The 26594-nt window shown below is 45.4% G+C and overlaps 1 protein-coding gene across 1 annotated transcript in view; it reads right to left on the reverse strand.

Moving 5' to 3' along the window:
- Positions 1-26594, reverse strand: part of LOC126462869 (probable G-protein coupled receptor Mth-like 1) — a 563028-nt gene that overhangs the window by 57264 nt on the left and 479170 nt on the right. Inside the window, exon 3 of the mRNA XM_050096106.1 lies at positions 20740-20818. Within this exon, the coding sequence (XP_049952063.1) occupies positions 20740-20818 (79 nt within the window). The remainder of the gene's footprint in view (positions 1-20739; positions 20819-26594) is intronic.

Consider the following 26594-nt stretch of genomic DNA (forward strand, 5'->3'; position numbering starts at 1 on the left):
TCCAGTTCTCATTGTATTGTGACTGGAGTAATATAAAGTAACCACGCGAAACGAAATCTGGTCTCTATAACCATGATCAGTATGAACGTCATCAATAAAATTACAAATCTACTCCGATTCCGTGACACGTTTTGATCACTATAATAATTGTTGTTGTTGTTGTTGTCTTCAGTCCAGAGACTGGATCGATGCAGCTCTCCATGCTACTCTATCCTGTGCGAGCTTCTTCATCTCCCAGTACCTACTGCAACCTACATCCTTCTGAATCTGTTTAGTGTATTCATCTCTTTGTCTCCCTCTACGATTTTTACCCTCCATGCTGCCCTCCAGTACTAAATTGTTGCCGGCCGCAGTGGTCTAGCGGTTCTAGGCGCTCAGTCCGGAACCGCGCGACTGCTACGGTCGCAGGTTCGAATCCTGCATCGGGCATGGATGTGTGTGATGTCCTTAGGTTAGTTAGGTTTAATTAGTTCTAAGTTCTAGGGGACTGATGACCACAGATGTTAAGTCCCATAGTGCTCACAGCCATTTGAACCATTTGAACTAAATTGTTGATCCCTTGATGCCTCAGAATATGTCCTACCAACCGATCCCTTCGTCTAGTCAAGTTGTGCCACTAATTTCTCTTCTCCTCAATTCTGTTCATTACCTCCTCATTAGTTATGTGATCTACCCATCTAATCTTCAACATTATTCTGTAGCACCACATTTCGAATGCCGCTATTCTCTTCTTGTCTAAACTACTTATCGTCCACGTTTCACTTCCATACACGGCTACTCTCCATACAAATACTTTCAGAAACGACTTCCTGACACTTAAATCTGTACTCGATGTTAACAAATTTCTCTTCTTCAGAAACGCTTTCCTTGCCATTGCCAGTCTACATTCTATATCTTCTCTGCTTCGACCATCATCAGTTATTTTGCTCCCCAAATAGCAAAACTCTTTTACTCATTTCGTAGTCTAATTCCCTCAGCATCACCCGACTTAATTGGACTACATTCCATTATCCTTGTTTTGCTTTTGTTGATGTTCATCTAATATCCTCCTTTCAAGACACTGTCCATTCCATTCAGCTGCTCTTCCAGATCCTTCGCTGTCTCTGACAGAATTACAATTTCATCGGCGAACCTCAAAGTTTTTATTTCTTCTCCTTGAATTTTTATTCCAACTCCGAATTTTTCTTTTGTTTCCTTTACTACTTGCTCAATATACAGATTGAATAACATCGGGGCTAGGCTACAACAATGTCTCACTCCCTTCTCGACCACTGCTTCCCTTTCATGCCCCTCGACTCTTGTAATTGCCATCTGGTTTCTGTACAAATTGTAAATAGCCTTTCGCTCTCTGTATTTTACCCCTGCCACCTTCAGTATATGAAAGAGAGTATTCCAATCAACATTGTCAAAAGCTTTCTCTAAATCTACAAATGCTAGAAAGGTAGGTTTGCCTTTCCTTAATCTGTTCTCTAAGATAAGTCACTATAATTACATTATCCAATCCTCGGAACACCTTGCTGTCTGGATCAGCATGTAAGCAGCCCGTTGCACAGGGTAAGGAATGTGGGCGGTTGATACAGACAACCCCAGGCAGCGTGCTGAGACAGGAGGGGACGGCTGGCTGGTGCAGTTCCCTCGACAGACAAACACACAGGCACAACCTGCAGGTCTCGTGCAAGGCGCCGGAAGCGTCGTGGGCGCACGTGTCGCTAATGACGGCGCAACGTGGCCGCCATCTGTCGAGACGAGACACGGCCGTCTACAAACAGTCGCACCCCACCCAGGCAAGCAGCGACAGCGGCCTCCCCAAACACCCCAGTAGCTCAAGCCGACATGTTCTGTATTTTGTTATTTTCTCGTCGGTGGTTCGATGTGGTCCGTCACAAATTGCTCTTTTGTGCCAACCTCTTCATCTTGCATCCTACGCCCTCACTTACTTGTTCAACACCTCCCAAACGGTGTCTTCTACACTTCCCTCTATATTTCGTTCATCATAAAAATAAAATAGATGCAAACAAATACAAGCGCGATGATTGGTCAGCAGCCATAATGCTCGTGCACTGGTTTAGTTCCGCTCTTGGAAGTAGGTCCAATTTACGTATAATGTATCTTATCACACTACTGGCCATTAAAATTGCTACACCAAGAAGAAATGCAGATGATAAACAGGTGTTCATTGGACAAATATATTATACTACAACTGACATGTGATTACATTTTCCCGCAATCTGGGTGCATAGATCCTGAGAAATCAGTACGGCCTTGATACGCCTGGGCATTGAGTCAAACAGAGCTTGGATGGCGTGTACAGGTACACCTGCCCATGCGGCTTCAGCTCGATACCATAGTTCATCAAGAGTTGCTGCGTAGACAGACCTTGTCTCTTAGTTAGTTAGTTAGTTGGTTGCGTGTTCCATTGATCAATCACACGGTGTGGTAGCCGTTATGATGTGGAGCGTGTCAAGTGCACAAGCAATGCAAATATGAAACAAGATTTTTTAATATATATATTAAAAAAATCTTGTTTATATGTATATACCGGGTGATCAAAAAGTCAGTATAAATTTGAAAACTGAATAAATCACGGAATAATGTAGATAGAGAAGTACAAATTGACACACATGCTTGGAATTTTATTAGTACCAAAAAAATACAAAAGTTCAAAAAATTACCGACAGATAGCGCTTCATCTGATCAGAATAGCAATAATTAGCATAACAAAGTAAGACAAAGCAAAGATGATGTCCTTTACAGGAAATGCTCAATGTGTCCACCATCATTCCTCAACAATAGCTGTAGTCGAGGAATAATGTTGTGAACAGCACTATAAAGCACGTCCGGAGTTATGGTGAGCCATTGGCGACGGATGTTGTCTTTCCGCATCCCTAGAGATGTCGGTCGATCACGATACACTTGCGACTTCAAATAACCCCAAAGCCAATAATTGCACGGACTGAGGTCTGGGGACCTGGGAGGCCAAGCATGACGAAAGTGGCGGCTGAGCACACTATCACTACCAAACGACGCGCGCAAGAGATCTTTCACGCGTCTAGCAATATGAGGTGGAGCGCCATCCTGCATCGTACGTTCCAGCAGGTGTTTTCAGCCAGGCTGGGGATGATGCGATTCTGTAACATATCAGCGTACCTCTCACCCGTCACGGTAGCAGTTACAAAACCAGAATCACGCATTTCCTCGAAGAAAAAAGGCCCGATAACGGTAGATGTGGTAAATCCAACCCATACCGTGTCTCTCTCGTCGTGCAATGGAGTTTCCACAACAGTTCTAGAATTATCGGTAGCTCAAATTCTGCAGTTGTAGGCGTTGACAGACCCTCGGAGCATGAAATGAGCTTCGTCGGTCCACAACACGTTACTCAATCAATGGTCATGTTCCGCCATCTTTTGACACGCCCACACCTCAAATGCCCTTCGCTTCATTGAATCGCCAGGTAACAGTTCATGATGCCGATGGATTTTGTACATGCGCTGACTTCCCGTGCATAGACGAACCCGCTACAGTCTCCATTTCTTCCTGAACTGTCTCAGCAACATTACGCCTTGTGCTCGGTCAGCCACTACGGGGTCTATCGTCTAAACAACCCGCGGCTTCGAACTTCGAAATCATTCTCGCCAAAGCTGCATTTGTCAACGGACCTTTACCCGTTCGAATCCCCTTCCTATGGCGATAAGATCGTAACGCTGAACTAGCACATTCCCCATTCTGATAATACAGCTTCACTAAAAGCACCTTTTCAGGCAATGTCAACATGCTGCGACAGCTGGTGCATCTGATTCTCTCTCTCATTACAGCTCCTTTTATACACGATTGTCATGCGCAGTCACTGACGTTTTGCTGTCCAGCGCCATCTGTCGGACATTTTGTGAACTTTGTTTTTTTTTGTTCCAATAAAACCCCATGTCATTCCAAGCGTGTGTGTTAAATTTTTACCTCTCTATCTACATTATTCCGTGGTTTATTAAGTTTTCAAATTTATACTGGCTTTTTGATGACCCGTATATATAACAATACACAGTTAAAGAATAATATTTCTATTATTTACCCCATTCCCTTAAATGGCACAAAATGCATATACTATATTTATAGATTTATTTATTCCCATTGAAGAATTCATCTATGGTATAGAAGAAGTTATCAAGGAGATATGATTTCAATGTATTCTTTTAAGCTATTACTGCTCTCTCCACTGGCGATCATGACAAACAGTCGCAATGACTTAGTAAGGAAGGACATTGTGAGAAGTTCGACCTATGGTCCGTCAACGTCGAAGGAGTATCCTAGTGGCAGACGCCAGTGCCTATAACTTCGACACTCTATAGCGTCGTTGGATGCTCCTATCCTCGATTAGTTCAAGATATCCTCTACAACACTTCGAAGTTTTATTGCAACATTTATGGGACATGCTGCGAAGATTTGTCGCAACTGGAGCTGAGATTTAACAATTAAGTAAAAACAAGCAGTTTTAGTGATTAAAATTGTTCTGTATATTATGCCGCGTCATTGCTAAAAACTAACAACAATAATAAACTAAAACCGACGTTTCGGCCGAATTGAAACGGCCTACCTCAGGGCACGACTAGTTTTGCATGGGGATACGTGCTTCTATTTATTACAGACTATCGATGTATGACGTCACTGTTGTAAAACTTTTAATTGTCCCTCTAATATGATTGTCTAGCCATGGTGCCGAGATCATCATGTCATCCCGAAATTCATCAGGGTACGGCCTCAAATCGATACGAGAAGAGCAAGAACCATTTACTATCGGGCCAGCATGCATTATTAAGGGAGAGGATACAACACCTCCGGAGCTTCATAGATTACAGCAGACAACTGTACAGCATGCATTTATGGCTGTCAACTACGTCATCAGCGAAGGACTGGGATAACATCGACCAGATAACCTACAACCAGGCCTGCATGGAGGCGGACTTGGTCAGCAGTCGACAGAAAAAGAAATTTGAGGAGCTAACTGGAAACAAACACCACTCACAGCTAAGTCTGGATACAGCTCGTACCGTGGTTAACATCTCGACACAGACCATCAGTGGGGCAGCGACGTCAGTTCTGTCCGAAGGGTTAAACTTCGCATTTACCCCCACAAAGATTCCCACAGAAGAGATCATTCAATCTGTGGAGGCCTCTCTCCACCAAGTATCACGTGTCGAAGTAGAAAAGATAAGGCAGGAAACTGTAAGAATTCTACAAACAGCAAAACCACCCAGAGCCAATATCACACGTGAAGAAAGACAGGCCATAAAGGAGCTCAGGAATAACAAGGATATTGTGGCCCTACATGCGGACAAAGGAAACGCTACGGTTCTGATGGACACTTCTGAATATGAAAAGAAGATGGACGAACTGCTAAGAGATCCCACTTACAGAGTACTAAGGAGTGACCCGACGGCGAGGATAGGCAGAAATACGAAGGCCCTCGTAAAGGACTCGAGAATTGATCCTGACACAGTTGAGACAAATCACCAAGGTGCCTGTTCCTCCTAGAGTCTACGGAGTACCCAAGCTCCATAAGGAGGGTTATCCACTGAGGCCCATAGTGAACGGAATAGATTCACCTACGTATTATGTTGCGAAACATCTGGCACCTAAGTTACGCCGTCTTGTGGGACAGACTCCTACGTGAAAGACTCTTCGCACTTCATACAATTGATTAGGGAACAGCGAATAAAGACATCAGACATTATGGTCAGTTTTGACATCAAGTCTCTCTTCACTACTTTACATATTGAGGAGACTATGCGCATTCTACAGGATCGGATCCCACCAGATATCTGCGATCTGTTGCGCTTATGCCTGTCATCTACGTACTTCCCTGGCGGGGAAAATATTACGAACAGTTAGATGGATTGGCAATGGGTTCCCCGCTCGCCCCTGTAGTTGCGGACATCTTCATCTTCATGGAAGCCTTTGAGCAAACGGCCCTAGGTTCTGCTCCGTTACGTTCCAGTTATTGGCTACGATATATGGACGACACATTCGTTATCTGGCCTCACGGTTAAGCGGAATTGGGAAACTTCCTCCAGTACTTAAATAGCCTGCACAAACGTATGAAGTTCACACATGGGACTGAAAACAATGGTACCTTGCCATTTCTGGATGTGGAGGTATACATAGCTGCCGAAGGTAAACTGGGACACAAAGTGTACCGGAAACCAACGCACACTAATCTGTACCTTCACGCAGAGAGCCGACACCACCCACCTCAAAAGTATTCTGTTCTGCATACGTTAACTGCCCGAGCCTACTGGATAAGCAATGAAAATAACATCAAAGAAGAATTAAAGGAGCTACAACACACGTTTCGTGCCAACGGCTATGATGGCAACATCATCAGAAAGGTAGCTAAAACCAAAGGGAGCAGAACACGAGAAGAAGGCAAAGAAGAGACGCTTCCACTGGTACACTTACCATATGTAAAAGGCGTCAGTGAACGGCTAGGCAACGTCCTCCGCCGACGAGCTTTCAAACCGATTTTTCGAAGCATCAACAGGATCCACGAAATGATGGGTTCCACCAAAGATGTAAATTGGTTCAAATGGCTCTGAGCACTATCGGACTTAACATCTGTGGTCATCAGTCCCCTAGAACTTAGAACTATTTAAACCTAACTAACCTAAGGACAGCACACAACACCCAGTCATCACGAGGCAGAGAAAATCCCTGACCCCGCCGGGAATCGAACCCGGGAACCCGGGCGTGGGAAGCGAGAACGCTACCGCACGACCACGAGCTGCGGACACCAAAGATGTAGTCAACAATCTTAAATAACGGTGTGAGTGCGGAGCTGCCTACATAGGAGAAACAGGGAGACCTGTCAGCTTACGAATAGCAGAACACGAACGCTATGTAGGACCACAACAACATAATAAATCGGCGATAGCGGAACACCACCGTGACTGTGGACAAGCTATCAGGTTCCAGGAAGCCCGAGTACTGGCGAAACAATCGTGGATGGGAGAACGCAAAATACGGGAGGCGATCGAAATTATTAAACAGCCTGACAACATCAACAGAGAAGAGGGCTACAAACTCCCGGCGGCCTGGCTGCCGGCCATCCCAGTCCAACGGGCCGCGAGCGGTCGCGGGGCAGAAGCTACACGGGACACGGGCGTATCTGTACAAATAGCTGTAGAGCGACTGTCAGTCTGTAAGTAGGCTGTTTAGGTTTTCTTATTGGTAACGCCACCTCTGTATGAAAATCACAGGCAGTCTGTGGCTGCTTTGCATTGTTGTAATACTCGCCATTGTAGTGTTAGGCAGCTGGCTGCGAACAGCGCGTAGCGTTGCGCAGTTGGAGGTGAGCCGCCAGCAGTGCTGGATGTGGGGAGAGAGATGGCGGAGTTTTGAAATTTGTCATGAACTGCTATATTTATATATGATGATATCAAGGTAAATACATTGTTTGTTCTCTATTAATATCTTTCATTTGCTAACTATCCCTATCAGTAGTTAGTGCCTTCAGTAGTTTGAATCTTTTATTTAGCTGGCAGTAGTGGCGCTCGCTGTATTGCAGTAGCTTGAGTAGCGAAGATTTTTGTGAGGTAAGTGATTTGTGAAAGGTATAGTTTACTGTTAGTCAGGGCCCATTCTTTTGTAGGGATTATTGAAAGTCAGATTGCGTTGCGCTAACAAAATATTGTGTGTCAGTTAAGCACAGTCATGTATAATTGTTCAAAGGGGACGTTTCAAGTCCACTTCCGCGCACACCAGGAGGAAAACTTGCCGACCATAAGCCGAACGCCGATTGGCTGACAGCTACCAATCGTTGACGACATGGACATCCACGAATAGCCTCTTTCCTTCCATTACGTCATGACTAGCCAATCATATTAGAGGGCCAATTGAAAGCTTTACAACAGTGACGGCAGACATCGATAGTCTGTAATAAATAGAAGCACCTATCCCCATGTAAAACCAGTCGTGGCCTGAGGAAGGCCGTTGCAATTCGGCCTAAACGTCGGTTTTACTTTATTATTGTTGTTAGTTTTTAGCAATGATGCGGCATAATATCCAGAAGAATTTTAATCACTATGACTCCGGCCGCGGAAGCCTACGTTCTTATAACGAGCTGTTTGTTTGCGATATAGGGGCTGGAACGGTATTCAGGACTTTGTGTATCTCCGCCATGTGCGTCATTTGAGACATATCCAGCACAAACCTAACCGTAGAGCAGTAACGACTTGGCGCCTAGAAGCGTATCACGGAGGCGGCAGGCGTAAGTTACGTCGGTGCCCGCACACGAGCTACAACGCGCTGGCGGCGGTCACGCTCAGGGATAAAGGCAGGCAAGCGGCCTGGAACAGGGGTAACCAGCGCAGCTCCGCGGAAGTGGCCGGCCTCAGTCTTAATGGCGGCCGTCTCTAATTAGGCGGGCAGTCGTTTCGTTCCACGTACCCGGATATAGGCGAGGAGAGTCGAGCCGGAGAAAGGTTCTCAGTCTCCCACCCCGTCTGCAGTTACGACCACAGCCGCGGCACACCAGGATGTCCTTTCTTTCGCCTGGGGCGGGCGACGCCTGTATCTGCCCGTCGCGTATGATTCTCTGCCCCTCCTCCCACACACAAAGACACACACACACACGCACTTCCATGACGGAACATCTGGCTGTCCCACTCACGAGGGGAGAGGAGAAACGCCAGTCCCGAGCAGGGTTAATAGTCGGGACTGCGCCGGCCGGCGCACCGAGAGAAAGGAGGCGAACGAGCGAAAAGGAAAAAGGAAAGAAAGAATAAAAAAGAGCCAGAGACGCGCGCCTCTGTCCGTCTGGCAGCTTTCATGACTGTGCATACCTGCGGCTTGCCTCGCCACTCTGGCGTGTCTGGGCGAAGAGAATCCCACACACAAAAATGTCACTGCGCCGGTTACCTCCGCACTAGTGCATCTGGAGCATGTTCTTACAAAGAATATGCATTTATAAACAAATACGACGCGGACATTAGAAACGAGCCCGAATCCACGTATTAGGTCCGGTCGAGGGAAGGAAGGTGTGAGAGGGAGTGTGGGGAGGGGTGGAGTGCCACAATTTGTTACTTTCTGCTCCACTCCCCCTCCCCTCCCTCTCAATATAATTTCTAAACAGCCTACTTTTAAAGCGCCCGTTGCGCCTAGGATTTTAATAATGAAATATATAAAATAAATACTAACAGTCCAATGACGGTGTTGACGGGCCCAGGCGAGGCGTAATGCCTTGTGCCGTGCAGTCATCAAGGGCACACGAGTGGGCCTTCGGCTCCTGAAGCCCATATCGACGATGTTTTCGTTGAATGGTTCGTACACTGACACTTGTTGATGGCCCAGCATTGAAATCTGCAGCAATTTGCGGAAGGGTTGTACGTCTGCCACGTTGAACGATTCTCTTTAGTCGTCGTTGGTTCCGTTCTTGCAGGATCTTTTTCCGGCCGCAGCCATGTGGGAGATTTGATGCTTTACCGGATTCCTGATTTTCACGACATACTCGTGAAATGGTCGCACGGGGAGATGCCCGCTTCATCGCTACCTCGGAGATGTTGTGTCCCATAGCTCTTGCGCCGACTATAACACCACGTTCAAACTCACTTTAATCTTGATAAGCTGCTATTGTAGCAGCAGTAACCGATCTAACAACTGCGCCAGACACTTGTCCCACATAGGCGTTGCCGACCGCAGCGCCGTATTGTTCCTGTTTACATATCTCTGTATTTGAATACGCCACGCCTTTTCCAATTTCTTTGGCGGTTCAGTGTACAAAGGTTCCATTTTTACCCACTTACGTATGAAACCCTAAAACTATGTACTTCAGTTTTCTATGTTCACGTATTATAATTATTTGTCCCCCCCCCCTCCCTCCGCCCTCACGCCTGTACGTCATTGTTTAATTGAACCAGTGTCCCTATCCCGATGACTTCATCCACATCTACATTTCTAGATCTACATTTCTACATCTACATTTATACTACGCAAGCCACCCGACTGTGTGGCGGAGGGCACTTCTGTTCCAGTCGCATTTGGTTCGCGGGAAGAACGACTGCCGGAAAGCCTCCGTGCGCGCTCGAATCTCTCCAATTTCACATTCGTGATCTCCTCGGGAGGTATAAGTAGGGGGAAGCAATATATTCGATACCTCATCCAGAAACGCACCCTCTCGAAAGCTGGACAGCAAGCTACACCGCGATGCAGAGCGCCTCTCTTGCAGAGTCTGCCACTTGAGTTTGCTAAACATCTCCGTAACACTATCACGCTTACCAAATAACCCTGTGACGAAACGCACCGCTTTTCTTTCGATCTTCTCTATCTCCTCAGTCAACCCGACCTGGTACGGATCCCACACTGATGAGCAATACTCAAGTATAGGTCGAACGAGTGTTTTGAAGCCACCTCCTTTGTTGATGGACTACATTTTCTAAGGACTCTCCCAATGAATCTCAACCTGGTACCCGCCTTACCAACAATTAATTTTATATAATCATTACACTTCAAATCGTTCCGTAGGCATACTCCCAGATAATTTACAGAAGTAACTGCTAAAAGTGTTTGTTCCGCTATCATATAATCATACAACAAAGGATCCTTCTTTCTATGTATTCGCAATACATTACATTTGTCTATGCTAAGGGTCAGTTGCCACTCCCTGCACCAAGTGCCTATCCGCTGCAGATCTTCCTGCATTTCGCTGCAATTTTCTAATGCTGCAACTTCTCTGTATACTACAGTATCATCCGCGAAAAGCCGCATGGAACTTCCGACACTATCTACTAGGTCATTTATATATATTGTGAAAAGCAATGGTCCCATAACTTTCCCCTGTGGCACACCAGATCTTACTTTAACGTCTGTAGACACCATGCTGTGTTCTGTTTGCTAAAAACTCTTCAATCCAGCCACACAGCTGGTCTGATATTCCGTAGGCTCTTACTTTGTTTATCAGGCGACAGTGCGGAACTGTATCGAACGCCTTCCGGAAGTCAAGGAAAATGGCATCTACCTGGGAGCCTGTATGTAATATTTTCTGGGTCTCATGAACAAATAAAGCGAGTTGGGTCTCACACGATCGCTGTTTCCGAAATCCATGTTGATTCCTACAGAGTAGATTCTGGGTTTCCAGAAATGACATGATACGCGAGCAAAAAACATGTTCTAACATTCTACAACAGATCGACGTCAGAGATATAGGCCTATACTGTAGTTTTGCGCATCTGGTCGACGACCCTTCTTGAAAACTGGAACTACCTATGCTCTTTTCCAATCATTTGGAACCTTCCGTTCCTGTAGAGACTTGCGGTACACGGCTGTTGGGGGGGGGGGGGCAAGTTCTTTCGCGTACTCCGTGTAGAATCGAATTGGTATCCCGTCAGGTCCAGTGGACTTTCCGCTGAGAGTGATTTCAGTTGCTTTTCTATTCCTTGGTTACGTATTTGGATCTCAGCCGTTTTTTCGTTCACGCGAGGATTTAGAGAAGGAACTGCAGTACGGTCTTTCTCTGTGAAACAGCTTTGGAGAAAGGTGTTTAGTATTTCAACTTTGCGAGTGTCATCCTCTGTTTCAATGCTACTATCATCCCAGAGTGGCTGGATATGCTGTTTCGATCCACTTACTGATTTAACGTAAGACCAGAATTTCCTAGGAAGTCGGTACATAGAATTTTACTTTCGAATTCACTGAACGCTTCACGCATAGCCCTCCTTACGCTAACTTTGACATCGTTTAGCTTCTGTCTGTCTGACAAGGAGACGGCACAACCGTGGGGTTGGGGATTTGTTCGAAATTTTGTTTGCTGAAAGAGGACCCCTAACACCTCACGTGGTTAAAATATTAGGACGTACTACGCGGAAAATCTCGGAAAAAATCGATCCAAAGTTTCTTAGGTGTCTTATGAGTATACAGTGTTAGTTCATTGCCGAGCCGCCGTCTGGCCTAGGTGGTTAGGGCTCGGACTCTTACGCCAGATATCTCGGGTTTGATTCCTCCTCGGACACTTTTTTTTCTTCTGTTTCATTTTATTTTGTTATTCCGCCAATTACTCAGAAAGTTTCCCAAACCTACATTATCTTTAACAAATTAGTTACATTATTGAATAAAATTTATTTTGTTTTTGTCGAACAACACAATTCATGGCGGTGGGTTTTCCATTCTTCATTATAAAGTATATGAGGAGAGACATTGGGTTTTTAATCAGAATAACAAAGTCGATTGGGAAACATTAAATTTTTACACATATCATAATTATAAACAACAACATAGCATCGTGAGAGATTTCTTCCTAAGATGTCGAGCAATTAAATTATTTTCGATCAACAGCTTTTCATAATACACCACTGCGTCCTTCAATCGTAATTTATATACGAGGGCAGTTCAATAAGTAATGCAACACATTTTTTTTCTCAGCCAATTTTGGTTGAAAAAACCGGAAATTTCTTGTGGAATATTTTCAAACATTCCCGCTTCGTCTCGTATAGTTTCATTGACTTCCGACAGGTGGCAGCGCTGTACGGAGCTGTTAAAATGGCGTCTGTAACGGATGTGCGTTGCAAACAACGGGCAGTGATCGAGTTTCTTTTGGCGGAAAACCAGGGCATCTCAGATGTTCATAGGCGCTTGCAGAATGTCTACGGTGATCTGGCAGTGGACAAAAGCACGGTGAGTCGTTGGGCAAAGCGTGTGTCATCATCGCCACAAGGTCAAGCAAGACTGTCTGATCTCCCGCGTGCGGGCCGGCCGTGCACAGCTGTGACTCCTGCAATGGCGGAGCGTGCGAACACACTCGTTCGAGATGATCGACGGATCACCATCAAACAACTCAGTGCTCAACTTGACATCTCTGTTGGTAGTGCTGTCACAATTGTTCACCAGTTGGGATATTCAAAGGTTTGTTCCCGCTGGGTCCCTCGTTGTCTAACCGAACACCATAAAGAGCAAAGGAGAACCATCTGTGCGGAATTGCTTGCTCGTCATTTGGCTGAGGGTGACAATTTCTTGTCAAAGATTGTTACAGGCGATGAAACATGGGTTCATCACTTCGAACCTGAAACAAAACGGCAATCAATGGAGTGGCGCCACACCCACTCCCCTACCAAGAAAAAGTTTAAAGCCATAACCTCAGCCGGTAAAGTCATGGTTACAGTCTTCTGGGACGCTGAAGGGGTTATTCTGTTCGATGTCCTTCCCCATGGTCAAACGATCAACTCTGAAGTGTATTGTGCTACTCTTCAGAAATTGAAGAAACGACTTCAGCGTGTTCGTAGGCACAAAAATCTGAACGAACTTCTCCTTCTTCATGACAACGCAAGACCTCACACAAGTCTTCGCACCCGAGAGGAGCTCACAAAACTTCAGTGGACTGTTCTTCCTCATGCACCCTACAGCCCCGATCTCGCACCATCGGATTTTCATATGTTTGGCCCAATGAAGGACGCAATCCGTGGGAGGCACTACGCAGATAATGAAGAAGTTATTGATGCAGTACGACGTTGGCTCCGACATCGACCAGTGGAATGGCACCGTGCAGGCATACAGGCCCTCATTTCAAGGTGGCGTAAGGCCGTAGCATTGAATGGAGATTACGTTGAAAAATAGTGTTGTGTAGCTAAAAGATTGGGGAATAACCTGGTGTATTTCAATGCTGAATAAAACAACCCCTGTTTCAGAAAAAAAATGTGTTGCATTACTTATTGAACTGCCCTCGTATATCACTATGAATAGATTCTTCAGGAATTTCTTCTCCTGTTCCAGAGGAGCCAGTAACTTCTTCAATCGACATGTTGAACCTCGGATCGGAATAATACGTTGAAATTTGAAACAGGCACGTCTGTTCACGACGAAATCGAAAAACAAACTGCCATTTACTTCTCACGGCTCGCGCACTGTCCTATGCGCAGATGACCGTTATAATCCGAAGGGGACCCTTACAAAGCCCCTTTAAACCTTGAAAGCCCATAAAACGAAATAGAACAACGAACACGAATATTTTTCAGTGAATGAAAAACTTTACGTTCTTGAGCTAAAATACTGTTTTAAAATAATATAGGTTTGAGAAACTTTTTGAATAATTGGTGCCGGCCGCGGTGGTCGTGCGGTTCTAGGCGCTCCAGTCCGGAGCCGCGCTGCTGCTACGGTCGCAGGTTCGAATCCTGCCTCGGGCATGGATGTGTGTGATGTCCTTAGGTTAGTTACGTTTAATTAATTCTAAGTTCTAGGGGACTGATGACCACAGCAGTTGAGTCCCATAGTGCTCAGAGCCATTTGAACCATTTTGAATAATTGGTGGAATAACAAAAGAAAATGAAACAGATGAAAAAAAGGTGCTGGAGTAGGAATCGAACCCGAGACATCTGGCCTAAGAGTAGGAGCCCTAACCACCTAGGCCAGACGGCGGCTCGGCCATGGACTAACATTGTCTGCTCATAAGACACCGAAGAAACTTTGGATCGATTTTTCCCGGCATTTTCCGGATAGTGCGTCCTAATATTTTAACCACATGAGGTGTTAGGGGTACTCTTTCACCACACAAACTTTCGGACAAATCCCCGACCCCACGGTCGTGCCGTATCCTTGTGAGAGGTTTTGGCTGCGTTTAAGTTTGCAGTGGCGAGGAAGATTAAAGCGCACACAAAGGAAAGAGGGGAGAAGCAAATATCGCAGCTTAGCTCTCAGCGCAGTAGAAGCGGAACTAGGCACGTGTGTGAGCGACCCGCTCGGTCGGCGTGCCTGCCCACGTCTGGAGGAGCTGATGCGAGCCGAGCTGCGACGCGGTGGGAGCACACGTGTGCGACTAGGCGGCCGGCTGTGTAGACGGGAGATGCGGGCCGGGCCGCTTTGAGCCCCGCTGAATGCGGCGGCCGACGTGACGCGCCCAGGGGCGCCGGCTCCCAGCCCTGAATCAAATGAATGCTCCTTTTGGCGGCATTCAATTGCCGTAATTGGGCTCGCTTTTACGGCAGCTTCGCGCTGGCCGCCAGTCCACCACCCTGCTAGCGGCGACAAAGCCCCCATGTCACCGTGACCGCTCTGCCGATGGACGCCAGCGTAAATCTGGCACCTGCAACGCTTAAGCCAGTCGCCCTCTACTTCCATCCGTCTCCGTAGTCGAATGTTGTCGCACACCATAGTTGGCGACGGCTGTCATGGTATCTCATTTCCTGGCCGCGTTCTAGGGAAGGGGAACTTCGAACTGACGGGCCAGGATGCTTGGATGGCTTTCGGGGCCAATGATTCATAAGACAAGCTGCGGAAATGGAGCACCAGTAAAGTGTAAGTAGATGCTCCTAGTGAGACCTGAGTTTCTCCTGGCGTATACAACTTTCAAATAACTTCCGGGAATTCAGCCGGGTGACAATTTCAGCGACCGCCGATATTTCGGCGGGAGAACACCCCGCCATTTTCAAGGCAAACTGCAACGGATAAGCGACGTACGTGCAAATTTAAAACCTCGGTTCTCGGACTTACGCAGGAAAGTAACACACACACTGAACACTAGTGCCACCAAAGATGAGCTATCCACAGTGAGACTATGGATTCGCAGGTAGTATTGACTCTGCCCCTCTGTTTTTGGACAAGGAAGAGAGCCGGATTCCAAACAGAGTTTAAACAGAAACCTCCATCCATGTTAACGAGGTTGCTCGCTAATTTAATCTCAACTGCCTCCTTAATAACACTGTCCCAATAGCTGGACGTGCATGCCAATATCTCGGTGTTGTTATATAACATGGGGTGACCAGTATCCAAGCAATGTTCGGCAATAGCAGATCTGCTTCGCTGCTGTAATGGTGTGTGCCGTTTATGCTCAGTACATCGGCCCTCCACGGTCCTGATAGTTTGACCAATATATGCCATGCCGCAGCTACAAGGAATACTATATACACCCGCCTTACACAGTCCAAGATCGTCCTTAACGGAACTCAAAAGTGCTCTAATTTTAGATGGAGTTCGGAAAACACATTTCACATCGTATTTCCGCAAAATACGAACGATATTGTCGGATGTGTTTCCTACGTAAGGCAAAAATGCAGTACACTTAGGTGTTGACTCAGAATTATCATCAGTCACCCGATGTACAGTTGGTCGAAAGCGCAACGCACGTTCAATCTATCACTATAACCATTTTGACGAAACGCAACTTCAAGATGGGACAGCTCAGTTGTCAAAGTCTCAGCGTCGGAAACGGCATGTACCCTGTGTACCAAGGTACAAAGTACCCCTTCACACTGAGCTGGATGGTGACAACTATTAGCCTGTAAGTACAAGTCGGTGTGAATACGTTCCCTGTAGACTACATGTCCCAATGATCCATCATCCTTCCTCCTAACCAACACGTCAAGAAAGGGAAGGGAACCATCCTCTTCCACCTCCATCGTAAAACAAATGTTCGGGTGGATCGAGTTCAGATGTTCTAGGAAGGCATTCAAATTCTCCCTACCATGAGGCCAAACAACAAACGTATTGTAAACATATCTAAAGAAACAGGCGAGTTTCAAAGGCGCCGACTCCAATGCACGTTCCTCGAAGTCTTCCATAAACAAATTTGCGATGACAGGAGGCAACGGACTACCCATCGCATCTCCATCTGTGTGCTCGTAATACTGGTCATTAAATAAAAAGTAAGTGGATGTCAACACATGCCGAAAGAGATTAGTTAATTCAGCACCAAACCTGGCCTCAATTAACCGCAACGAATCAGACAGAGGAACGCGAGTGAAGAGAGAAAATGGCGGGGTGTTCTCCCGCCGAAATATCGCCGGTCCCTGAAAGTGTCACCTGGCTGAATTCCCGGAAGTTATTTGAAAGATGCTCCTACGTTTCATGCTGCATCTCCTAGTTACGTTCGATGGTGATGTGCTATTCCAGAACATGGCGAGCCTAGGCAACACTATTCGCGTGGACGGAGGAATTAAAAAAAAAAAAAAAAACTGGTCTGGAACGGAAGCGACAATTTGAATCGAGGAGGGAGGCGTACCAAGTGTGCAGTTGTGTGACCCGCTGTGGCAAGTGTGGTTAACGCAGTTGCCTAGTACGTGGGAGACCCGAGTTCGATTCCCGGCATTGGTACAAACTGTCACTCGCCGCTTCAGTCCATACACATACACTGAAGTCCCAAAGAAACTAGTATAGACATGTGTCTATACTAACATTATGACCACTGCCCACAGTCACGTCGGATGCCGCCTCGTGACGTTGCAGGCAAGTGAAGCGGAAACAAAAGTACAGGATGTCCCACTCAAACCTCCTAATTTCGAGGACCCAGGAGAGAAAAACCACAGTAGATACGACAGTGAAAAATGCACCAAATTGTAGAACATCTCAAAGAATTTATATTCCCGCGTCAGAAGTGCCAAGTACCGTCGCCAGAGTGCAGCATGGTCGCATGAAGTGAAAATGGCGACTCAAAAGCAGCGCGCGCAAGCAGTAGTGTGGTTTGCAGGAACAAAATCGCCAATTACTGTGCAAAGAAATTATCGTTGTGTATACGAATGTGATCAACCTGATGTGAAAACAATTGAGGAATGGTATAGGAAGTTTCTGGCAACAGTAAGTGTTCTGAAACATTCTGGTGGTGCATGTTACTGAGTTTCAGAAGAGACAGCGGAGGACATCAGACAAACGTTTCTCAGAAGCCCACGTAAGTCAATTCGTCAAGCAATTAGGCAACTTGGTGTATCTCGATCAACATTGCATCGTGTAGTTCACCAGCAGCTTCGACATGTGCTTACAAAGTGAAAATTCTGCAACATCTGACGCCAAACGATAAACCACGCCGACAACAATTTGCTGCGGAAATGCTGCTGCGTATTGATATGGATGCCAGCTTCCTCGAAAGTTGTTTATTCTCAGATAAGGCAACCTTTCATCTTTCAGGAAGGGTTAATAGGCATAATATTCGGATCTGTGGTTCGCAAATTCCGCAAGTTGTCATTGAACATGTTCGTGATAGCCCTAAACTAAACGTCTGGTGCGGGCTAATGCACGACAGGATTGTTGGACTGTTCTCCTTTGCGGAACAAACAGTGAATGGGTCATTGTATCTGGATATGTTGGAGCAGTTTGTGTACCCTCAGATACAAGACTTACAAACCAACACCATTTTTCAACAAGATGGAACTCCGCCACATTGGTCAACGGCTGTTAGCAAGTTCCTGGATAGGAAATTTCCCAATCGTTGGATCAGACGCGGAGGACCCATTGCCTGGTCACCACGTTCACCCGATATTACACTGCTATATTTCTTCATGTGGGGATTCGTGAAGGACCACGTGTATGTGACCAAAGTTGACGATATTCCTACGTTGCGACATTGTATCACTAATGTGATTGCAACAATAACAGAGGAAATGTTACAAAGAACTTGGCAAGAAATTTAATGTAGACTCGATAATCTTCGTGCTATAAATGGTTCACATGTAGAGGTGTACTGATGATAAATAAATAAATTCTTTGTGATGCTCAACAATGTGGTGCATTTTTCATTGTCGTATCTACCGTGGTATTTTTCCTTGGGTCTTTGAAATCAGATAGATTTGAGTGGGGCACCCTGTATGTAAGCAGAGCAGACACAGATGGAGGATCACTCTCCCGAAGATATGGTCTGCAAATGGGGATATCCACTGAGATAAGCGACTTTGACAAAGGGCAGATTGTTATTAAGCAGAGTCTGTGAACGAGTATCTCAGAAACAGAGAAACTGGTCGAATGTTCATGTACTACTGTAGTGAGCATCTACGGAAAGGTATGAGATCAGTGAAACTACTATTAGGCGCTGAATGTGTGGTTCGGCGGATTGTCTGCTCTGTAAAGGAGGATAGATGGTGATTTATGGCATCGCTGCCGAAAGGGCACAATGCTGGTCCACGCAAAAGTGTTTCAGAGCCACACCGTTCATCGTACATTGTTAAACATGGAGCTCCGAAGCAGATCACCCCTACGTGTTCATATGTTGACCCAACGACATCGTCAGTTACGATTGCAGCGGACATGGGATCATCGGGATTCGACCGTCGATCAAAGAAAACGTGTCGGCACTACGAGCGAATCACATTTTTGCTATACTAAGTCGATGGTCGTCTCCAAAAACGTCGTCATTGAGGTGAACGACGGGTCGAGACGTGCAGCACGCCACGCGCTTCCATGTGATGTGTGGTAGTAATCGAAGACACGCTGACAGTTGCGAACCACCTGTATCCCTTCATGACTGATGTCTTCCCCGATGACCATGTCATCTTTCAGCGATATAATTGTTCGTGTCTCGGAGCCGGAAGTGGTTTGAGGAGCATTATAGTGAACTCACGCTGGTCTGTCGACGACCAAATTCTCTGGGTCGCGTACGCAAATCATCGGCCCGTTATTTACGCGAATTGCATGACCTGTGTGTAGATATTTAATGCTACGTACCTTCAGACACCTACCGACGAGCTGTCGGATCCCTGATACGCAGAATCAGTAATGTATTTCATTCCAAAGACGGACAAACAAACTATCAAGCAGGTGGTCATAATGTTTTGGCTCTTCATTATACACTGACTTCCAGTGGAAGGTCACTGGTGTACTGAGACGGGTGGCGAGGTCTTCAGAAGCGCCTCCTATACGTCGTTGCGCATTGCGAAAATTTTCTAACGTCTGTGGTAGGGGGCACGCGCTGCCTACATTGCTGTCGCACTGTGATCTCTGGACGATACCATGACATAAATGACTAAGTCCAACCACAACCAGGAGAGATTGGCACTTGTCTGGCTATAAAATCTCAGGTTTCAAAACTTTCTTCTTCCCTTCAGATATTCAGTAGGTTTAAGTAAAAGTGCTGCCCTCGACACATTAGCGTTACTCGTTAAAAAAAGGCGTTTTGCAATTTTCCTCTGTTTTTGACCCTCCACTGCTATATTTACGTAGAATGGCATTAATTCAATACTGTCTGACAAATATTTATTAACAAATACTGCTTGAGACATTAGACAACTCCCAAGGCATCTACTGAGCATCGAATGGGAACGCAGCAGTGTAGGACAGTAGATGGGGACAAGTTTCGTTCCTGTGTGAATTGCTGATTAGTATGTTTGTTGCTACTGTTAATGATGAGAGTACCGCGCGGTATTACATCATATCGCAATCTAGCTACGTGACTGCATCTGAAGTCCATTTTTGAGAGAAAAGGTTAAAAACTGCAGACATAGTTTCACAGGAGACAGCGTTAAACGAATTGATCTAGAATCTCAGTAACAACGTGTGTAACTGACAGAACTGCAACCATAAACAGGATTCTCTAGTAGCGTAATTTATGAAGTCGGGATAGCGCAGAAGTGACTTGTGGTAATTCTGCAAGATTTTCTTTTGTTCCGTACTGGGATTTGCTATCCTGATAAAGTCTGTGATCTGCTTCAGAATAGACATCAAGACGTTACTGATTTGAAGTTCACACTTTTCAATGCAGAGGCAGAATTACTCGTGAAGATGGCTACGAAACATGTTCATGCTGAATGCGCCCATCCTGTGTGGTGACATGTGAAATGTGTCCATTATATGTCCTTATAACTGCCAGTCTTAAGATATCAAAACATCTCTCCATATCTTGAGTCAGCTGCTTGAGAGTTGATTCGTTGTGTTTATCGTAGACTAGACAAAAAAAGAATCTCTAATTTATGTACGGAAATTTTCGACTATGTGCTTCCATACTTTCCTTGGTACTGGAAAATGCACATAAACATGTTTGCTCAGTTACAGAAATATAAAAACAATGAGACTCACCTGAACGTCCACCATATGTTTATACACATCGTGTTCAGCCAGAAGAACGCTGCCAGGAAGAAGAAGTGCATCGCGATCGCTGCAAAACAGAACAGAAAAAAAATTCAGTTTCAAATAATCTTCCAGCTCTCGTGGTGGGCGGTAGGCGATAGCGGTTTCAAAAATATTTTCATTAGGTTTTCATAAAATTTTGACATGGAATATTTGGTAAACAATTATAAAATTTATGAAGCACAGCTACAGCAAGTTAAAGCAAATTGGAACGATCACACAGATAATATTGTGGGTAGAGCAAACCAAATACTGCGATTCATTCGCAGAACACTTAGAAGGTGCAACAGGTCTACTAAAGAGACTGCTTACACCACGCCTGTCCGCCCTATTCTGGAGTATTGCTGTGCGGTGTGGGATCCACATCAGGTGGGACAGACGGATGACATCAAAAAAGTACAAAGAAGGGCAGCTCGACCGTATTATCGCGAAATAGGGGAGATAGTGTCGCAGACATGTACGTGAATTGGAGTGGCAATCATTAAAACAAAGGCGTTTTTCGTTGCGACGGGATCTTCTCATGAAATTTCAATCACCAATTTTCTCCTCTGATTGCGAAAACATTCTGTTGGCACCCACCTACATAGGGAGAAATGATCATCACGATACAATATGAGAAACCAGGGCTCGCACAGAAAAATATAAGTGCTCGTTTTTCCCGCGCGCCGTTCGAGGGTGGAACGGTAGAGAGACAGCTTGAAGGTGGTTCATTGAACGCTCTGCCAGGTACTTTATTGTGAATAGCAGAGTAATCACGCAGACATAGACATATAATAATATAGTATAGTTACTTCCATGCTGCGGTCTTAAACGCGCTGCTTCCCGAGCGGGAAGGCGTGCCGGTCCCCGGCACGAATCCGCCCGGCGGATTAGTGTCGAGGTCCTGTGTGCCGGCCAGCCTGTGGATGCTTTTTAACTCTTAAATGTATGATTTTTTATTTCAAGCTGTAAAAATTACCACGTTTAGTTTATAGTGCCTTCATTACGAAAAAAATATTGAAAAAATTTTTAATTAAATTAACAAAGCATTATTGTTGATAATCGCTACAAACACAAAAACAGACCTCATTTCAAATCTATCGTAAAGACACTCGAATTAACAGTCCACACCGTATCCACTTGCGTTTTCAAAATAAAAAAGTAATTTTCAAACCTACAAATCAGTGCACAAACACAAAAAAACGGCCCTACTTTCCGCCAAAACACACGCGCGTCGGTACATCCACACAGCTGATCGTCGAACTGGTTCAGTACATCCTGCCATTTACGATCGGTATGAACTATTAGCAGCTGCAGTGGAGTGTATACACTTAACTACATAACGAATTTGTTACAAAATGTTGCTCAGTATAGGATACATCGAAGAAATGAAGTCTGTAGCTGATCAGCTACACTATGCATTAAAGGTTTAAGGCGTTTTTCCATCTACCTCGGCGAATGCGGGCTGGTTTTCCTAATTCTGCCCCAATTACACTGGGTCGGCGATTGCTGCGCAAACACCTTTTCCACGTACGCGTACACCATAATTACTCTACCACGCAAACATTTGGGGTCACACTCGTCTGGTATGAGACCCGGCGGGGTCCACTGGGGGCCGAACCGCAGAATATCCCTGGGTTCGGTGTGGGGCGGCGGTGGGGTGGGTGGACTGCTGTGGCCTGTTGTGGGGTTGTGAACCAATGAGGGCTACGGCGGGACGAAGCCTCTCCGTAGTTTCTACGTCCCCGGTTTAGTACAATACAATATAATACAATACAAAACGTTACTTCCCTACTTTATAAATCACCAACACTGCAGAACGGGAGAGCGATTAGAAAAACTTACTACTAACAGAGATAAAAAAAAAGTGGGCGGCAAGGAAAAAAGGTTGGTTGCTGTCACAATCCACAAAAATAGAGAAGCCCAAATGATCTCGGAGACATAGCGCTGATATGCTTATACTACGGTTGTCCCCGAATTGTTCCTCTGCTGTACGTAGTACACAACGGTGTAAAATATGTTCGCATCCCTCCGCATTTAGCGTTTTCTTAAGCGGCATAAATGAAATGAAATATACATGAGACCAGTATCGTGTTGTAAATGCCAAGTTCGTGGGACAGCATAATTAAGGAGTCTGTTGAAATAAAGATGTCAGAAAATCTAATAAACAGGGACGGAGGTTTCACTTTAAACATGGCTTGATATCTGGCATTCAATTTATTAAGATCTCGCCGGCCATTTCATCCACCAGAGCTAGAAAACGATAGAATGTGCGTTTCACTGAACACCAGAGCTAGCTCTCTAAAAACAAAAAAATGTAAAGGACCTAGGGGAATGGAACTCAGCTTTAAACAGCGGCGAGAGACGCACCATAGCTCACAGTCTGGTTGGAGTCCAGGTACACACAACAGTAAAATTCGAAGCACCTTAATACGGTGGCTCAATATTTTACGAGGGTTGGATCTTAAATAGTGACAACTATTTATTCACAACCGATACAAAAGAGTTACATGTTTGGACCTGTTACTGTCCTTTAAAGTAATCACCAGCGTTGTGTAGGACCCGTTGCCAGCGATGTGGAAGGCGTAGTATACCGGAGCCTGTATTAGCGGAGCCTGTTCTGTTGATGGTGCGAGTGGAGCGGTCTGCTGCCTGCCGAATCTCTGGAACAGTTCTGAAGCGAATGCCACAGAGTCCGCAGCGCCGTATTCTGCCTGTTAACATATCTCTGTATTTGGTGATTCGCTAGCTGTATCTTAATAGATCTGTGAGGTACGCGGTTGTGTAAAGGCTTAAGCTGTAGAACTACACCACACTACACCTCCTCTGCCTCGATGTTCCGTCCGCAAAGGAGCGGCCGCCCCCCCCCCCCCCCCCCCCCCACCCCTTACCGCGCTGCCTGCTAGGCCAGGGGACCTAGTAATACTGCACGTACTCCTATTGCGAAATTTTATCACTGTACGACACACAGTTTGTGAGACGTTTTACGCTTGTGAATTCTTTAAAGAATCTGTGGTGGGTGTTTACTGGTAAGTACTGCTCCGACACCTCGTCGCTAGCGGCGTTGTAACGCTGCGTTACAGCTGCAGCCACCACCGTTGTCACTATGGAAGCCAGGCAGTGTTGGATCGCGCCCTCGGCAGTTGCGTAATGCCACCCTGCACTGTCCGACATTCGACCAGACGCCGCCGCCACATTTATTTTCAGAGGCCGTGGCCGAGACCGCGCCTGCCTGCGGATGCGATAAATATTAACGGCGCCACAACACACTCACACACCTCTTCCCTATCTTTCTTTTTGGCTCCTCGCCGCTGTGAGTCACTGTAGAAAGCCGTGAGAAGGCCAGCTCCTGGCCTAGCAAACCGGCAGACCCGCATGTCTCTCGCCGAATCACCTCTTTTGCCAAATGAAGTCAATTAATGATACGTAACATTTACGGCTGCTGGAGTCAGAAGCTTTATTCCCGCGTTTCATGTTGAGGCGTAGCGCCGTATAACGATCCTGCCTTGGAGGCGGTTAAGTGGGAGATGTGTCTCAGAGTTGGATAGTGACAGATGGTGACGCGAGACTGGACGCGCACGTAGTTTATGTATCAGCCGATAGAGAACAATATTGGATAGGTGACTGATTTAATTCCGATTGTGTCCACTAGAGTGCACCAAAGTAATGGAATGTTTTTCTTAAACTGTTCTAGTATTTTCATAAAGTGTTATTATGTCTTTTTGTGTATGTAAAATGTTATAAATGTGTTTTAGCAGTGTGAATGATGCGTGAGAGTGGTTTAAGGTTAATATGAAGATAATTGTTTAACGAGTTATGTAGTAGGATTTAGTGTGGGAACATTTCGAAGAAGTATGGATATGGACAAAGGGGATTTTGTAGAATAGATTTGTAAAGTGAGTTTATGGTAAAGGCAAAGTTAATTCAGGTATAAATAAGAATAGTAAATAACTTTATGCATAAACAAAACTTCAGCATATTAGATAATTACGTCGGGAAAAAGTGCAGTCGTTAGCTTTACTATTTTGCGATTGGTTATTGATGAAAAGCGCGGACTGACGCGGGAGAATGTTGTTTTGCCACTGGCTGTTGAGTAAACTGACCAATGATGAAGCAATATTCTTCGCGCGCCTTTCTCTGCTGGTAGAGGAGTATTCTAAAGAAGGGTGGGAGCCTAGCCATGAAACAGTTCGGACGTGTGTAGTAGTAGTTCCGATGGAAACGATAAGTTGCCCGATCTAGCAGTGTTTCATACATCAAAAGTGTGGTAAAGTGACGGCATAATTATTCCGATGGGCGTGTAGAAATTTCGGAATTTTAAGTGAATTTTGTGACGAGAAAAAGACATATATTCCGCGTGGCGTATTGAGCAGGTCGGTCGCTAAAAACTGTGACTACATTTGGTACCGACGGACTTAATATCTGGCGAGCATTCTCAGTCAAAAACAATCTGTATTTTTGTAGCTATTACGTTTTCGGGAAATGTAACACCATAAACTTGCTAACGTGAGTGAAAGAGATTGTGAGTGACTGTGCTAAGACTAGCACGGGCTTGGCAGTGATACTTGTTCACCTAAGTTTCAGACTGTATTAATTGAGGACAAAATTTCCAACCTTTCATTTCGTGTGAAAACTTTCTCCCGAAACGTAGATTAGTGACTTCAATTGCAGCCTGGTTCACGTCGAAGTACAGTAGGTTTCGCTCGGCTTTCCCACTGATCTGCTGAGACAATGTTCACAGGTAGGTGCAGGTACGTCGTAATGGGACGGAAAGAACCGCGCCGCCGCGATGTCTCAGCAGAGCGAAGATGTAGTGGTTATCACATGACGTCATAAAGTGGAGTGAGGTACGAGCAACAGATGCTACGGTTACACCTATCGTCAGAAATTGCGCCAAAACTGTCGTATGATTGGCTTCCGTAATAAAAGATGGACGGATTACCTTCCAGCCAGTACGCCAAAAGTCATAATTTCGTTCACCAATTACTACTAAATTACCATTCAGACTTTGTTCATGATACTAGGGGAGAACCACTTAATGCTGAACTATCACTGCATCATCAAAACTTCATTTTATATTAACTTTTACAAGACATCTGAGTACGTAGAACGAGCCGAATCGCTCCGTGTATCGTCGGCTTCTGGCTATACCGTTCAGAAGTGCAAGGAGGGACCGATCTGTTTGTTAGGTTGGAAGGACTGCCTTGCGCGTCGAAGGTCGTGACCCGCGAGCAATGCAGAGCATATCTGAGTTTAGGAAACTGTAACTTCATTTCTGAAATGTTACCAAAGTTTGCTACCACATTTAAAAGTGAGCTTCATTTTTGATTAATAAGAATGATTAGTGACGCTTGCAGGCGCGCGCTACCACACACTATTAGTCAACAGTATTTTATTTTGTCTGATGCAATGCCCATAGTAAAAAACGAAATATATGCAGCATACCTGCCAACTTTCAAAAAACAAAAATCTGGAGATTCAGTTTTAAAAACCGCGGCACATTTTCACTGTAATCTCGAGGCAGCTGATGTGAGTCTCTCTTCCTATGACGTCACAAAATATATATATATATAACGGCCGTAAAATGGCAAATGAAAACTACCCAAAACGTTGATTCGTAAAACAAGGGACAGTCAACCACTAACCTATATCGGGCTCGTACGTGGTGCACTAAAAACCGTAATACAAAACTGTTAACCTACAATTTTTTTCCGTTATAACACTTCGACTTTGAATTTCGTCATCTTATTTTCAACTTTAACTTCTTGTAACGGCGCACGATGCTACAAAGTGCCGTACTAAAACTCTCTGATCCCAGGCGGCTA

Source organism: Schistocerca serialis, chromosome 1, assembly GCF_023864345.2.
Source record: "Schistocerca serialis cubense isolate TAMUIC-IGC-003099 chromosome 1, iqSchSeri2.2, whole genome shotgun sequence".
Classification (NCBI taxonomy): Eukaryota; Metazoa; Arthropoda; class Insecta; order Orthoptera; family Acrididae; genus Schistocerca; species Schistocerca serialis.